Below are 12268 nucleotides of genomic sequence, written 5' to 3' on the forward strand. Positions count from 1 at the left end.
AGGATCGAAATCCTAACCAGTCTCACCATTGCTGAGCTTCCCAATGCGCTATCACCCGGGCTCACTGTTTCACTCAGCAATCAGATGACCTCGCGTCTCTCACCCACTCGGCCACCCAGGGAGGATTGCGCATATTACATTTAACTTGGGTCAAGTAGACCATCTGGGCATCATTGAACCGAAATATCCATTAGCTAGCATTCACCATTTACCAACCCCAACCACCCCACCTGGCCCTGTTCTCTCGTCCATACTCTTCTTCGTTGTAGCCATCCCATTCGTCACGCAGCTCACTAGCAGTCTGGACATAGCCATCGATCCGCTGGCCTCGGAAATGGAGGTCTCCACAGCAGTTGATCATCCCAACAATATCACCATCACCCAAAAACTCAATCCAACCTTCCTGGTCATCTCCGAAGCTCATTTCACCCTCACCGGTCTCCCGTCCACGCCACTTGAATACAAATCTGTCAAAGGAGGGCTTCATAGGTCGTTCTGGCATCCACAGTACGCCTTTAAACGCCCCAAACTCGTATTTCCCCCAAATCTGCTTCCCATTAAGGCGGAGGGACAAGGTTATTCCATCAGACGTAGCGTTCGGCCAGTTGCCTTCAATGTCAGGAACGAACCTTGTACGTCCCGTTGAGTAGCCCCAGGGGGTTTTTCAGAGTTCGGGGTGGAGATGAAGGGTATGCCTCAGACTCGCTAGAATGGCCAGGATCTTCGCTCACGTCGTCAATATCCATCAGGTCACCTAAAGCATTGTAAGGATGTTCTCCATCCTGGTAGAGCAAGTTAGATAACTATCCTACAGGTTTATGGAGAGAGGAGAAGATATTTACCATCCTGCAGGCGAATTCGTACGAGGGAGGTGCATCCTGGTACTCAGGCTGCTCAGACAATCTGCTGGTCTCGGGGTGGCTGTCCGTGGGCACATTCGTGCTGTCTTGTGTCTTTTTGGCATACACGCGGCGTTTCGCAGCCTGTGGTTTATTGGGCGTCTCGTCGTCATTCGACGCCCTCTTCCTCTTAGCTGCAATAGTTTGAGGTGTAGCACTTTTGGCTGTCGTGGCTTTGGGGGCAGCAGCTTTGGCAGCTGTAGCCTTCTTCGGGGCAGCCTTAGGCGTAGCAGACTTGGCAGCTGCAATTTTAACATCGGCAGGTTTAACAGCAGCCTTAATCGCAGCAGGTTTTGCTGCGGCTTTGGGGGTAGCCTTGGTTGTGGCAGCTTTGACCGCAGCAGATTTAGCTGCAGTGGCCTTTGGGGCAGTGGTCTTGGGAGCAACAGTCCTGGGCGCGGTCTCCTTCTTGGGAAGAGCAGGCTTTGACGTAGCAGCTTTGATAGTCGCAGGTTTAACAGCCGTGGGTTTAGCCGCGGCTTTGGATACAGTAGTCTTGCTTTCTGTGGATTTGGACGCAACAGTCTTGGAAACTGTAATTGTCTTGGTGGTAACAGTCTTCGTCGTTGTAACCTTGGTAGTAGCCTGCGCTTGTTCATCCGAATCCTATTTCTTCCATTCCTTCTTCAGGTTCTTTTCAATTTGCAGACTTTCCTTGGGGACACTCAAGCCGCCGTCTTGCACGGCTTTCAGGAGCCTCATCTTAGCAGTCGCCTTGACTTTTGACGGTGGGAGGCCATAGTGAAGGAGCTGTGCTTCATACCAATGGCCTGGGTGGTCGGGTGTGCTCTTGTCTGTGATTGAGGTATCGTAAAGAGCTTTTATCTCAGCTGGCGCTGCACGGCGGTGAATTTGTCCTCCGGACGCGGCGACATAGAATGTGTCGACATTGAAGGAGAACTGACCGTTGGTGACAGGCGGCATGATGGGTCTAAGGGGTGAAGATCTTGTAATGGGGTAGAAGATAGGGGATCGGAGAATAAATGTGGAGCGCACCCCACTTTGACCTTCCAAGGTTGCCGCCTCACTCGATACTCTATTTCTTCCGCATTGTTAGGTGTGACTCCGTTAGTATAGTTATCATATACCTACATAGGTATAATCTAGGCATATACGAAGCATACAACATAGGTATACAAATCCTGATTAATATTTGCTTTCGTAGGCTCATTTAGGTATTTATGGATGTACAGTACGTTATATCTAATATCGTATCATTCACGAAAAGTCCACCGGGGGAAGCTCTCTCTGCTCCAGAGCCACCTGGACACTGTACTGCATGGTCTCTATAGCCTCTTCCCAGCTTATAGTTCCCTCTGGCCGGGATGCTGGTGGCTCTTTAGACCCCTGTTGCTGCGAGTGATCACCAACCAACCACATCAACCAACGCACCACTGAAACAGCTTTGTCCACATCCTTCTCTTGCAATGTCACACTAGACAGATATTTACATAATGAGGTCACGTCTTCGCTATATGGGCCGCCAGCCGCAAAAACTTCATGCCATGATCCAACTGCATCTCGCAGATCTGGTAATTGGGACAGGCGCTGTGATGTAAAGACGGGACGTTTGGGGAGAGGCGGTAAAGGTAGAAGTTTCTCTACAGAAATTGGTGCAGGAGGAGGAGCCTCCTGTGCCCGGGATGGGGGTCTTTGTGTAGGCTCAGTGGCTTGTGAGCGCTGTTGCACGCGGGAACGTTTTTGTTCTTCAAGCAGTTCTTGTCTGATATCTTCAGGTAGAGCAGCAAGAAATTCGGCTGAAGCTTCGGCTGGCTCTTCAACATTTGGTGACGCTTGTCTAGACAAAGCCTCTTCATCAAGACTAGTAGGTACGGCGGCTGGGCGTGGAAGAACGAACCCAAAGCTCGATTGATTCAGAGGTTTGGGCTTCGGCTTGTTCGCAATCGTTGCCGACTTGGGTGGGCGGCCACGCCTCTTTTTGGGTGGTGATACCGGCCTTCTCGGCTTGGAGGAGCCAGAGGTTGATGGGTGTGACATTGGTACTGCCGGTGCGGCCGGCGGCGTAGCGATAGTGACTGGGTGGTTATAATATTCCAAGACTTCTTTGCGGACATCTTCAGGCAATGCAGCTAATGCATCTGGGTCTAGCTGGGACTGCGGGGGAAGATCTGCTTGAGTAGGCTGTCGAGCTTCACGCGGGGGAGGACAAGGAGACCCAGAGCGAGAACCCTGGCGCGGCTTTGCTTGTGCAACAAGCCTTGATCTGATATCCGTGGGCAACTCGGCAAGGACTTTTGGGTCGGCTTGAGTGGGCATAATGAACTGGGACCCGGAGATGTTGAGTGGTTTGTGGGCACTATCGCTGAGTACTGGATCCGCTTGGATACGAACAGAGTCATCTTTCTGCGGACTCTCCAATTCGTCGGGATCTGTATCTGGAATGACCTTCTTGCGAGGTGGAGACATCCGGAAGTTGAGTTTTCGCTGGCTGCTCTCATGGCTTGAAGAGCCTGATGGGCCAGGCTTGATTGGTTCAAGTTTAGTCATTTGCACACCCAGACCTCTCAAGTCCCCAGGTGAAAAGTTGAAACTTCTTAACATCGACACTGCTTCTTTCCCAATGATCTCTGGTACATTGGTCGCAACACCAAGAGCGACACTCTTGTTGAATGTATCACACTTTCCATGGCCGAGATGCTTGACTGGTTCCAATGGAGCGTCCATCGATCGACGCATGACCTTTAGTGTGAGCTGTTTCCCCTTCACCAGATTTTCCATCAATCTTCGATTCAGCTCCTCGCACAGAGATCGCACGAAGTCATCTGCTTGGTCCTGGTTGACAAATCGAATGCCCCAGTTGACCTCGGCCGAAACAGATTTCCTCATGGTTTGATCGCCGACTTCTGTTCGGTCAATTCCGCGAGTGTATTCCCACAACTTAATTCCGGTTTTGGGTCCCAGGGCAGATATCAGTCTCTCTTTCGGGAGATCTCTGATGTCTTTGACAAACTTGACACCCAGCTCTTCGAGTTTGATTGCCATACTATTGCCCACTCCAGGAAGATCACGAACAGTGAGATCTCCAATAAAGTCCAAAACAGCATCTGGCTTTAACTGAAACTGGCCAGCAGGCTTGGCTTTTCGGAGAGACACTTTCGCGAGCAGAATGTTGTTTCCAATTCCGACAGAGACTGCGCACCCGGTCTTCTCTTTAATTGAATCGCGTAGATCTTGGGCAATTTCGTCCGCTTTGGCTTGCTCGCGATAAATCGATCCTTCCGATATAGCCTTACCATCTGAGCCGCCAGCTTCCACACACAAATTCGTGATATCAATCAAAGCCTCGTCGATACTGACGCTCTGTACAATACCATTAATGGCAAGTATCGACGTATAGAACTTGCGACTCGCATCTTCATACGCAGGGAAATCATAAGGCAGGACTTTGAGATCGGGGCATAATTGCAAAGCACCTTTCATCCACATCCCATTCTTAACGCCTCGGGCACGTGCGGGATAATTACAACTAGCAATCTCGGAGCCTGATCCAGAGCCATGGGCGATAGCAACCGGCTTACCTTGAAGCTCGGGATGATTTAGAAGTGAGACAGCTGCAAAGAACGAGTCGAAATCCACATGTAGGATGTACCGCCTCGATCCAGGCACGGGTTTCTTTTTCGATATCTGAGACTGTGCATTCTCCTTCGTTGCAGCCTGCAGCTGGGCTTTCAAACCAGCCTTCCAAGTTGACAGATGATGGAGGCGAGACTCTCTATAGTACTGCTGCAGGAATTCTGGATTAACAACAGAGGACTTCTGCATCTTTGGGTCAGAAAGGAGCTGTGCGTTGTACTCTTCAGAAGTTAATGTAGGTTTTGTTGGGCTTGCTGAGTCGGCAAGCATGGTTGATCCGAGGCCAACCGGTGAATCTGGTGAAGCTGGCGCTTGGTTGGGGTTGGGAGTTTGATGTGGCATTATGGCTTGTGTTACATCACTGGCGGATGCCTCATCTTGATGCTGAAGGTCGTGAGCTTCATCCTCTTCCTCCATAGTGAAGCTTGGGAAATCGCCATAATCTGACTGGGATAGCTGGCTCGGCAAGGTTGGTGCCACCATCTGTGAGACTTTGGGCGGCGCAGCCGGGATCACCGGCTTTGGTGAAAAGCCGAAATCCTCTTTCGCAGTGGTCATATCTCGGAGCTGAGAGTCATACCAACTAGTTCTTGATTGGTCTTTGTAACCTGGGCGAGGGCTATTCGTCTGGCTGGTAAACCGGCCATCGTCAAACTTGAGCACCCTCTGTGCCTGACCTTCATCTACTATTCTAAATTCATCCCATGGCAGCAGACGTCCTGCTTTGATACTGTCTGTCACCCACGCAGGTTTCACTATGCGGTAGCGGCGGAACTCTTCACGCTTCTTAGGTGTCAGAGCACTGGCGATGATATGAGTGGCCGCAGTCTTTCCATCTAAATATTGAAGGAAGCCACCCCCATGACTGACAATCAGGTGGTGCAGGTCTTGCAGGGAGGGTTGAGTGTACCCATTGACATGGGCAACTACACCACGGAATATTGGCGGGCAATCGCCAGCTGAAGATCGAATTTCCGCGTCAAGATTCTGTAATTTCATTTTCTTCCGGCGCATGTAGTCCCCAAACCCACCGAAGCTGGAGGCCTCATACTCCTCTCCTCCTTCATCCTTGAAGTCATCTAGGCATTGTCAGATAAGAGCGGAGGACTGATATTCAGACTGAACGTACGATTTTCAATGCGTTTGCGCACTGCACTGGAGTTGATCTCATGACGGGAGCCCATTTTGGGCTACGACGACCATCATGACCGACAATAGATAGAATATTAAGACAGAAAGACACAAAGATGTTGACCTTTCGCGCGAAGCTCGGCAATCATCACGTGGATCCAAGCTGACAGGAAGCGGTCACCCATGGCAATAGATCAGCGGTGAACGACTCGTTGATATCATTGATTGATTTTTTTTTCTCCCAATTTTTTGCCGCATCTGTTGCTTAGTAGCATCTTTTCTTTTCTTCCGTTTTCTTTCCTTCATCCACATCTTTTCCACGTGGTTCATTCTCTCTTTGAACTTGATCTTTTTCCATCTTGCTCAATTTATCCTAATATTCACAATGTCTGCCGTTCAGCCTGTCGCAGTCTATGCGCTCCGGGTTCCTCCCGGTGCCATGGTCCAAGCAGTCCCCAACGCTGCTGCTTCGGTCAGTCTAACTGTGGTCAATTGACTGATAGCTTGTGCTGACATTAAATTTAGTTCCGCATCAGCATGGCTGCTATCGATCCTGATGAGGCCCCAGAGTTCGAGGATGACCAGGACTCGAGCAAGCCTTCCCGCTCCACTCTGAAGATTGTTCGCGCTCCTCCCGGTCTTGGCCTTGGTGAGGATGATGAGGATGATGAGGACTACAGTGATGAGGATGAGGAGGACTCCGATGATGATGAGGAGGACTCCGATGATGATGAGGAGGAGTCCAACGGTGGCCCTAGCGACAAGGAGAAGGCCCGCAAGCTTAAGGCCGCTGCTGCCCTCAAGGACCTCGAGGACGCTATGGAGGAAGATGATGACGAGGAGGATGATGATGAGGATTTCGATCTGAAGGCTGCCATCTCCAAGCTCATCAAGGGTAAGGGCCCTGCTCTTGACGATGAGGATTCCGACTCCGAGGAAGGCCTGGAGCTCGACGAGAACGTTATCTGCACCCTCAGCCCCAGCCAGGTAAGACCAATGCCCTCTCGTGTTTAAAACTGTGTTGATTGTTGATTTCTAATGCCCCTATAGAACTACCAACAGCCTCTGGACATCACTGTCTGCGAGGGTGAGCCCGTGTTCTTCAAGGTCACCGGTAACCACACTGTCTTCCTCACTGGTAACTACGTCATTGGTCTCGATGAGGGTCACGACCACGACCACGATCATGACCACGATGATGAGGACGAGGATGACTACGACCTGTCTCCCGATGAGGACGAGCTCGACATGGAAGACCTCATCGCCATGCAGGATGATGATGAGAGTGATGACCTTGATGACATGGAGGACCCCAGAATCACCGAGGTCGAGAGCGAGGAGGAGGCTCCTAAGCTTGTTGAGTCCAAGAAGGGCAAGAACAAGCGCGCCGCTGAGGACGAAGTCACCCTCGATGATCTGATGGCCAAGGCCAACAAGGCCAAGTCTACCAAGGCTGAGGAACCCGCCTTGACTAAGGCCCAGCAGAAGAAGCTCAAGAAGAACAACGGTGATGCCGCCGCTGTTGAGCCTAAGGAGGCCAAGAAGGAAGACAAGAAGGAGACCAAGACCGACAAGAAGGTCCAGTTCGCCAAGAACCTCGAGCAGGGCCCTACCCCCTCCGGCGACAAGCCCACTGGCACTCTTGGCGTTAAGGAGATCCGCGGAGTCAAGATTGATGACAAGAAGCTCGGAAAGGGTGTTGCTGCCAAGAGTGGCAACACTGTCGCTATGCGCTACATCGGCAAGCTCGAGGACGGCAAGGTTTTCGACTCCAACAAGAAGGGCAAGCCTTTCACCTTCAAGCTCGGAAAGGGCGAGGTCATCAAGGGCTGGGACATCGGTGTTGCCGGCATGGCTGTCGGTGGTGAGCGTCGCATCTCCATCCCTCCCTCTCTCGCATACGGCAAGAAGGCTCTGCCTGGCATCCCCGGCAACTCCAAGCTTATCTTCGACGTCAAGCTCCTCGAGATCAAGTAAACTGCTCGAGATTTTCCGTCTTTTCATCGGGGTGTTTGAGGGTACCGGTTCAATTGCATCATTCCTGTGATATCCATTGCTGTCTCTTTTTTCAGTTCACTCCCCCACTGCATCTGGCAGGGATGAGAAGATCGCGAGGAATTTGTATCCCTGCATGGAAAAAGTGACCATTTATTGCTATTTATTATATACTTTGTACGAGTTTCTTCATGAATTGATCATATGATTGAGTCTTATTTATTATTCCGGTGTAAAAAGAGGCTTTTTTCAATAATAGTATAGGGCTATATACCTCACCTCCTTCTTTGCCCTTGCGTCGCAGCAAATCCCCCAGCATAAAACCACGTTAAATAAGAGAAAATAAGGCTGCCTAATGCATTATCATCTATTTTTGTCCACATGAAACGTGGGTGTTCTTTGTTCCATGTAATCTTGGGTATAAGTCAATGAGGTTCGCCTTATGGAGGCGATTGCTGATAAACGTCATTGCCTCCAAGCGCCCGCAGGGTTCTAAATCGATTTATCACACTTCAACAACTTTCTTCTAACACGTTGATTTTTCTTTGTGACACATTAACCATCCCTTCCTGTTCTTCTTTGTCCAATGAAATTATGTTCATCTAACCAACTGTGACCTCCCCGCAGATAAGGTCATGACTCGTGACTCTTCTGGCGCTTATCGATTCTATCAGCTTCATTCCTAACATCTGCGTTGTACAACATTTCAGAATTCTCTGGGTTATAGTCTATCTCGCGACATGGACAGCAGCGACCGCATGTTCTGCCATGCCTGTGGCGGAGTTTGGCTTAAGGATGGTGGTTTGACGTGCCCGCATTGTGAATCTGAATTCACAGAAATAGTACAGTGAATGCTTTCTCTATTGGTTTATTCCGTCCTAACACCATCCTTTTCTATAGATTGAAATTCCCCCAGAGCAGCCCTCGGAAGGTTCCCCCTCACATCGTGCCGATTCCTCGTCGCCTCCACGCGTCAACCCGTGGATAGACCGCAACCCATGTGAACGAGACAGACAAGAACAGCAAGGTCCTGGGCTTTTCGGGGGGCGTACTCCTCCATACTCCTCCTTGCGTACATATAGATCGCCCGACGGGAGATTCTCATTCAGCAGCGCGACGCTTGATACCGGAATGCCTTCTGGTCAGCGCAACAATGGCCCGAGCCCTATGGTTCCAATGATGATGCAAAGTTTTGACACAATGTTCCAGACCTTGATGGAGCCAAATCCTCGTGGATACAGGGGATATGGAGATGATCCATTCCATGCTCAATCGTCTACCTCTCCTGACTGGCTCGAGGACGACCACCTCACGGGCCATCACCCAGGTCTATCTCCCCGCAATGCAGATGGGCCGCAGCCTAATAACCGCAATCCGACAGACCTAGCTGAGTATGTAATAGTTCCATCAGCTGTAATAATAGCAGGCTAATCAGACTAGAATCATGGAGGCCATTCGTGCTGACATTGGGCTTCAAACTACCCGACGCGGACGTGGAGCTCGTGGCCCAGCAAGCCCACATGCCCTGTCAATATTGTCGGCCATTCTTAACATGAGTCGAAGCGATGACGCAGTATATTCCCAGGAGGAGCTTGACCGAGTCATCACACAACTGATTGAGAATACCGGAGGGACCAGCACTGCAGCACCCCCAGCATCTGATGCTGCCGTCCAAGCTTTACCGAGAAAAAAGGTCAATGAAGAGATGATGGGAGCTGAAGGGAAAGCAGTGTGTTCCATTTGTATGGATAATGTCGAACTCGGCTTAGAGGTCACTGTGTTACCATGCACGCACTGGTTTCATTTCAACTGCATCCATGCATGGCTGACCCAACATGACACTTGTCCGCATTGCCGGCGCAGCATCAATTCAAATGTAGCGTAAGTATATGTGAGCTGTATGCAGAAAGCGAGAACTTTCAGCTAACGACATATTCCACAGAGGCGGAGAAGGCACTTGTGAGAATCCGGTAGTGATCCAGGATAGTCCCGAGCAGCCTAGCTCCCACCGACGGCATAGTTCTTCTCGCACTGTGCGCAGCGGTCAATCCTCGCTATCTTCATTCCCGAGCCGACTTTCCCCACGAATTTCACCGCGTCGGTCCCCTACGCCCGAGGGGGGGCATACCAGCAATCGACGGTCTAGTCGAGGTGAGGGTAGCAGTGGAGGGGGATTTACCAATTGGTTTACGAACCGATTTGGAAGCAGTGCGTGAGGATCGAAATATAAATTATGATTTGCACGCAGCGGACTGTTTTCCCCCTCTATTTCAGGATGTGTTTCACGCCATGCTTCATTGTCAGTTTTAGCGATTCCGTGTGTTCGATAACTTATTTCCTTATGCGATTTTTTCTATTCCTCCATACCCATTTTCTGAGTGGCTTTCATTCCTTGCGACAGGGTATTGACGCAGAATTGAAACAGGTCTGGTTTTTTTCGCGGGAGGCTGTTTTTTTAAAGCTTTTCCTTCCTCGCCATGCACATACTCAGCCCACGCATTGTCGTCCTGCCTTTGTATTTACCAGCGCACATCCCACAGGTATTTCTCTTCGGTAGCAAATTGGGAATATTTATTTCATCTTCGAAGAGGATACAACATTTGGATCGGCTCTCCTTGCATCACAGCTAAGCGAGATCAATACCCGTGGACTATTCCAAGGTTCCGGTTTGTTTATAATTCATGAGTGCCGTTGTGTGTCAAGAAGTCGTCAATTGGTCATTATATTTAAAGATTGTATCTACCGCACACATCTATTGCGACATGTCATTGGGAGTATGAAACAGTAACCCTTCGATAGACCATATTTCAGTCTTTCTTTCATAGAGCACTAAATGAAAGCCCCTTCCATCCAATTGGGCTTGTGGTTTAGTGGTATAATACTCCCTTAGCATGGGAGTGGTCCAGGGTTCGATTCCCTGCAAGTCCATTTTTTTTGGTGCTTTATGATATCCATCGGGTATATTTTTGATCTATTTTGTGAAATTATGCTTAGAAATTTGGTTTGGCTTTGAAATATGTTCATCTTTACCGCTCGGGTGTAGTCCATGGATGTCCTTATGTCCTGCACAATGTAAGGTTGTCACATATATTTATAGTAGACTTCTATAATGTATGTACCTAATCGGGTTACGGGTCTGATACCTAAGGTTGTACTATGACAACTATAGAGCATTTAAGCAGCTCTTTCCTTCTCTCCCTCTCCATCTCATTTCTTTCCTCATCCTCTCAAACCTCGCCTTCTCTTATCATAACTTCTCTTCATCTTCCCCTTCTCGATCATCATCCTATCACAATATTGCTGTGATCAGTATTGTCTTCTGTTAATCCTAGGTTGCTCTCGGTCGACATCTTCCTCGTTCGATTCCTACTCTTTGAGAAGAGGAGCAATTTCATCCAAGATCTACTTTCTCATTTCCTACCAGTCCCTTGTTCTCGCTTTACCAGACCCCCTCTCGGTCTCCAACATGGAGCACCTACGACGCTCTGCCCAAACCTCTAGTGAGGATTCGCTGATCTCGCTCAGCTCCTCTTTGCGTGCTAATATCAACCTAACCAACCAACTTTCTGCACTTCTGGATGGGGCACATGATGACGATGTGATCCAACAACTGAGTCTAGATGACTCTGTATACACAGAAAATATTCTGCTCAGAGTTCTCACTTCAGACTCAGTTACAAGTACAACCTCATCCTCATCCTTCGCTCAGTTACAGCAAAGTCGACAAGTTCTCACTTCAGTTGGCTATCGTGTGATCGGATTCGGACAGTGTGACCTTGTTTTTGAGCGATCTGGACGAAACTACGTGCTAAAAATTGCCAAACCATCATATGAAGACACTCTATGGAATGACTTTAAGGCGCATTTCAGTGTGCGACAAGCTTTTGACCTGGAAAAAAACAAAAACATCGAATGTCGTGTTCCTCAACTCTTCTCTTACATTCCAAAGGACAACCACCAGTGGTGGCAGGAGAATATTAGTTTTTTCCCAACTGTTCATGAATCAGTCCCGCTCCCAGCCATGGCCTTGATTAGCCAGCGAATTCTCCCAATACCAAAAGTTGCACGGTAAGCTCTGATCGACAAATACTGTCCAGCCCCATCTCGTGCCCTTGCGGCCTTGAATGACAAGAACCGTGATTGTCTAGCTCGTGTTTACTTGGGTCGGCGCCGCCACCTCAATATCCTGTCCGCAAACTTCACACTACGCAACTTCAACCTCCATCTAGACCAAATGGTCGAATTTAATCCGCCCGTCAAATATTTTGCGAGTGCAATGGGTGAAGCTTTGGCAGTTATTCATTGGTCCGCACATGTGGATGGCTACGATATTGAGTTTGTCCTCGGGAGTGAAGGCGACACTACCTACTCACAGGGTGTTTCCGTCTCAATCAGACCTGAGTTGACTCCACAGCGGTTAGCCGCTATGAAGCCACACATAGATATCGAGTCCCTGATCACAGTCAATTCCAAGAGGCGAACAACGCGTTTGTGGATACTAGACTTTAATCTATGTCATATCTGGGATGAAATAGCAGCCTGAAACAATCCCGAGGGGCTTGTCTCGCATCTTGTCATGGCCTTTTTCGAAAATGACCCGTATTACCCTCTGCCGCTTATGGAACACAGTTTAGGCCAGGAGCTATGGG

General features: G+C 49.4%; 5 protein-coding genes across 5 annotated transcripts; 3 read left to right on the forward strand and 2 right to left on the reverse strand.

Moving 5' to 3' along the window:
- Positions 1-208: 208 nt before the first annotated feature.
- Positions 209-1823, reverse strand: PGRI_021980 (uncharacterized protein; the record flags this gene model as incomplete). The annotated part of the gene is made up of 4 exons (XM_040789911.1): positions 209-547; positions 630-782; positions 843-1489; positions 1550-1823. The coding sequence occupies 4 exons, from the start codon at positions 1821-1823 to the stop codon at positions 209-211; spliced, it is 1413 nt and encodes a 470-aa protein (XP_040646864.1).
- A 294-nt stretch (positions 1824-2117) lies between these two features.
- PGRI_021990 (putative DNA damage repair protein Mus42) lies at positions 2118-5677 on the reverse strand (the record flags this gene model as incomplete). Its single annotated transcript, XM_040789912.1, has 2 exons — positions 2118-5572; positions 5623-5677. 2 exons carry the CDS (start codon positions 5675-5677, stop codon positions 2118-2120), a joined length of 3510 nt encoding a protein of 1169 aa, XP_040646865.1.
- A 332-nt stretch (positions 5678-6009) lies between these two features.
- PGRI_022000 (uncharacterized protein) lies at positions 6010-7601 on the forward strand (the record flags this gene model as incomplete). The annotated part of the gene is made up of 3 exons (XM_040789913.1): positions 6010-6096; positions 6150-6611; positions 6675-7601. The coding sequence occupies 3 exons, from the start codon at positions 6010-6012 to the stop codon at positions 7599-7601; spliced, it is 1476 nt and encodes a 491-aa protein (XP_040646866.1).
- Positions 7602-8750: 1149 nt separating this feature from the next.
- PGRI_022010 (RING-H2 finger protein) lies at positions 8751-9765 on the forward strand (the record flags this gene model as incomplete). Its single annotated transcript, XM_040789914.1, has 4 exons — positions 8751-9010; positions 9060-9500; positions 9562-9589; positions 9640-9765. The coding sequence occupies 4 exons, from the start codon at positions 8751-8753 to the stop codon at positions 9763-9765; spliced, it is 855 nt and encodes a 284-aa protein (XP_040646867.1).
- Positions 9766-11085: 1320 nt separating this feature from the next.
- On the forward strand, positions 11086-12162 carry PGRI_022020 (uncharacterized protein; the record flags this gene model as incomplete). Its single annotated transcript, XM_040789915.1, has 2 exons — positions 11086-11488; positions 11717-12162. The coding sequence occupies 2 exons, from the start codon at positions 11086-11088 to the stop codon at positions 12160-12162; spliced, it is 849 nt and encodes a 282-aa protein (XP_040646868.1).
- Between the last annotated feature and the right edge of the window lie 106 nt (positions 12163-12268).

Source organism: Penicillium griseofulvum (genome assembly GCF_001561935.1).
Source record: "Penicillium griseofulvum strain PG3 chromosome Unknown contig_80, whole genome shotgun sequence".
Lineage (NCBI taxonomy): Eukaryota > Fungi > Ascomycota > Eurotiomycetes > Eurotiales > Aspergillaceae > Penicillium > Penicillium griseofulvum.